Consider the following 3,752-nt stretch of genomic DNA (forward strand, 5'->3'; position numbering starts at 1 on the left):
GAGAGAGAGAGAGGCGTATCTGGAACCAGTTTCCAGGCAATTGCGAGTGAAACTTTTGTAGGTGGAGCACGACAGTTCCTTTTTTTATTTCATTCCTTTTTTTTTATGGCGGCTTTTATGAACGTTTCTTCACTGTTTGCAATTCACAGTGAAACGTTCAACGTTATGTGTACTAGGGTGAAATGTTCACAGTTTCGTGTTATTGTGGGAAATGTTCACAGTTTCGTGTTATTGTGGGAAATGTTCACAGTTTCGTGTTATTGTGGGAAATGTTCACAGTTTCGTGTTATTGTGGGAAATGTTCACAGTTTCGTGTTATTGTGGGAAAAAATCACAGTGATGTGTTTACCATAGTTTCCGGTGTGTCTTCTTAGACTTCACGTCTCTGTACTACACTTTTTATTATTCCTTATGTGCCTTTTCATATATTTATGAGATAACATCTTTCTCTCTGAATGAATAGGAAGAGAAAGAGAGAGAGACAGACAGAGGCAGAGAGACAGAGAGACAGAATTCCTTTCCCCCTTTGCGTTCTAGTCCTGATAAGTAACTCCTTTCAAGAACGGACTTTCAGCGGTAAATATAATTGATGCCAGCGTACCACATGGAAGTGCTGCGGGTCTTAGGATATCGAAAATCTCCTTTGAAGACCTTCCTCGCCTTTCACCTGAAGCCTAAGTCTACGCTGATGATATCAGTTTCCACGAGGAGCCGTGTTCTGAACCCATCTTCAAAGGCGTCTAAGAAACTATATTAGGTACATATCATAGCTGATCGATATCTGTGGTTGCAAATTTTTAGAAATCTTTTGAAATTTTGCATAGACAACTTTCAATGATCAGCAGTGCTTGATTAGGGAAAAGGGGGTGTTACCAAACAGCTGGAAGAAAGCAAAAGTCCGATTATTATACAAAACAGAAACAGTAACTATTAAGCTACAAATGAGTGCCCTAAACACGTATACGACGCTTAATGCTGGATATTACAATGTCAATATTATTGGAACATCAAAGAAGCAATTACTTGTACCAAATAAAATCAACAACACGGCTTCAGGAAAGGAAAATCATGCCTGACAAACCTATTGGAATTCAATATGATGGAATACCAATTTTCAGACAAGAAATGGAAGACTGTTGAGACTGTATAGTATTTAACAGATAGTATTTCACACTGTCCACATCAGAGGTTCCTCTATAACCTAAAATCCAATCCACAGTAACTGGTAGCGTATTTAATTGGGTGAAGAACTACCTAACAGATAGGAAACAGAGTAACAGTTTATTTATTTCGTTATTAAATCATTTTTCGACCACTGTAAGTATAATCAATTTTTGCCATGTTAGATCCATTTTATAGAGACATATTAAATCTTCACTATATTAAATATATACACTATTAGAGCTTTAGAATATTAGAACTTTGTTACATTAGAAATTTAGACTGTTAGAACTTTGTTATATTAGATCTTTAGATTGTTAGAACTTTGTTATATTAGATCTTTAGATTGTTAGAACTTTGTTATATTAGATCTTTAGAATATTAGAACTTTGTTACATTAGAAATTTAGACTATTAAAACTTTGTTATTTTAGATCTTTAGACTGTTAAAACTTTGTTATTTTAGATCTTTAGACTGTTTGACCTTTGTTATATTAGATCTTTAGAATATTAGAATGTGATCATATCAGAACCTTAACACGAAGTTCCCATAATGTGGAACTGCTCACCCTTCCCAGCATGCAACCCAGAACTGTGGCATAACTCCCATGTTATATATAACATATTATATAGAATAGTATATACAAGCAGTAAAATAATATTATATATAATATGTTTATAATATTATTTTACTGCTAGGTGAACAGAATGGAAACGTGATCAGCCATTTATGCTCCTCACCAGGGAATTAAACCCGGGATCCGCGATTGTGAGTCAAAAACGAAGCCAACTGTGCTACGAGTCCCCCATTATCCTATATATTCTATATTAGATATTTAATATACTTGATTCTTACCATATTCTAACTTTAACCATATCCTATAATTTAAGGATATTAGATTTTCCCATTAGATATTAAATGTTGATATTTATTTATGTTAGATGTCTCTCTTAGGATATTAGGATTCCTTACTGACGGTATGACATCCTTCCGTAGGATTTCGAGAGGGATTGACGAAGAAGCTTGCCCCCTGCACCGCTCAAGCACTCTAGACAGACTGCTCAATCTCCGTGTTGCTGCTGCTGTTGCTGCTGCTGTTGCTGCTGCAGCTGCTGCTGCTGCTGCTTCTGCTGCTGCTGCTGCTGCTGCTGTTGTTACTGCTGCAGCTGCTGCTGCTGCTGCTGCTGCTGCTGCTGCTGCTGCTGTTGGCTGGAGAGAGAAATGTGGACATGAGTTCAATCTACTGTTTTTCACTCAACAACATTTTGGAACTGGGTCATGGTTTCCTACTTATAGAAGTAGAAATTCAATAAGTAATAAGTGATAAGTAGTGGGATTATATCAAGCCAGTGGGATTATATTCTTTGGCTTTGCTCTCTTATGATTGCTATAGCAAGAAGGATAATAGGCTCTCTCTTCTAATTGCTCGAGAGTTGCATTATGGCTCTTGATATCTCTCTCGAATGGCTGCTAGCAAACAGGTTAGGTATATTGGATTTCCTATTGGAGGAGATACGCTTTATTTTGACTTAAGAGTGGATAATAGTTACACACACACACCCTTTGTATCCTCTTAACAGTTTTTATAAAATAGTATGTACCCATTTGTCCTTTGTGACATGAAAAGACTACATATAGAACAACATTTTCCTCTCTTATGACATTTAGCAGGAAAAGAATGAGAAATAGATAAAATCTTCAATAAATTATGTCTATAAGAAAGACTGTTACCAAAATACATATAAGTCCTCACTTACTATATTGGATTTATAAATCCAGTATGTCCTCTCCTGTCTCCTCATTTGTGAATGAACCTTGTAGGTTCGAAACGTTGTGTAAATATACAATAAGTGTAATACAGTCTACAATTAATTATTATTCTTTTATTCAACCTCGAACAAATATGACATTTGGAGAAATGCTCTTCCAATTAAACCAAGATGCAAGAGCACTAGTCAGAGGGATAGAAGCCATTAACATTAAAATAATTAACACGGAATTTGCAGTCATATTCAATGAAACGGGTCTAAATGAAGCCTGCTGCCAGTATACACCAATATCTATCTGTATATATATATAATATATATATATATATATATATATATATATATATATATATATATATATATATATATATATATATATATATATATATATATATATATATATATATATATATATATATATTTATATATATATATATATATATATATATATATATATATATATATATATATATATATATATATATATATATATATATAGAATAAAGAAGGGCTTCAGTCGGTTAATATGCATCAGTAAATCAGTGCAATAATTAAACAGGAATTATCAAACATTTTGGCTATTTGTTGATCACGGAATAAACGTTTGATTATCTTTTCTCTTGCCGTTGAGTTGAGGCGAGTAACAGGTCGGCGTAACAGAGAGAGAGAGAGAGAGAGAGAGAGAGAGAGAGAGAGAGAGAGAGAGAGAGAGAGAGAGAGAGAGAGAGAGAGAGAGAAACTGAGAGTTAGTACCCCTGGACAAATTCTGGGTCAAAATAATAACATTACCCTTAACAACCTGTTCTCTTAAAGTAATAGGTCATG

General features: G+C 34.4%; 1 protein-coding gene across 3 annotated transcripts in view; it reads left to right on the plus strand.

Moving 5' to 3' along the window:
* LOC138352238 (uncharacterized) overlaps positions 1–3,036 on the plus strand; it is a 171,678-nt gene extending 168,642 nt beyond the window's left edge. For all 3 annotated transcript variants that reach the window (XR_011222721.1, XM_069304522.1, XM_069304521.1), the window contains one exon: positions 2,158–3,036. Coding sequence is in view for 2 of the 3 variants with exons in the window: in XM_069304522.1 (XP_069160623.1) it covers positions 2,158–2,485 (328 nt within the window). In the remaining variant the exon portion in view is untranslated. The remainder of the gene's footprint in view (positions 1–2,157) is intronic.
* The last annotated feature ends 716 nt before the right edge of the window (positions 3,037–3,752 follow it).

Source organism: Procambarus clarkii, chromosome 52 (assembly GCF_040958095.1).
Source record: "Procambarus clarkii isolate CNS0578487 chromosome 52, FALCON_Pclarkii_2.0, whole genome shotgun sequence".
Classification (NCBI taxonomy): Eukaryota; Metazoa; Arthropoda; class Malacostraca; order Decapoda; family Cambaridae; genus Procambarus; species Procambarus clarkii.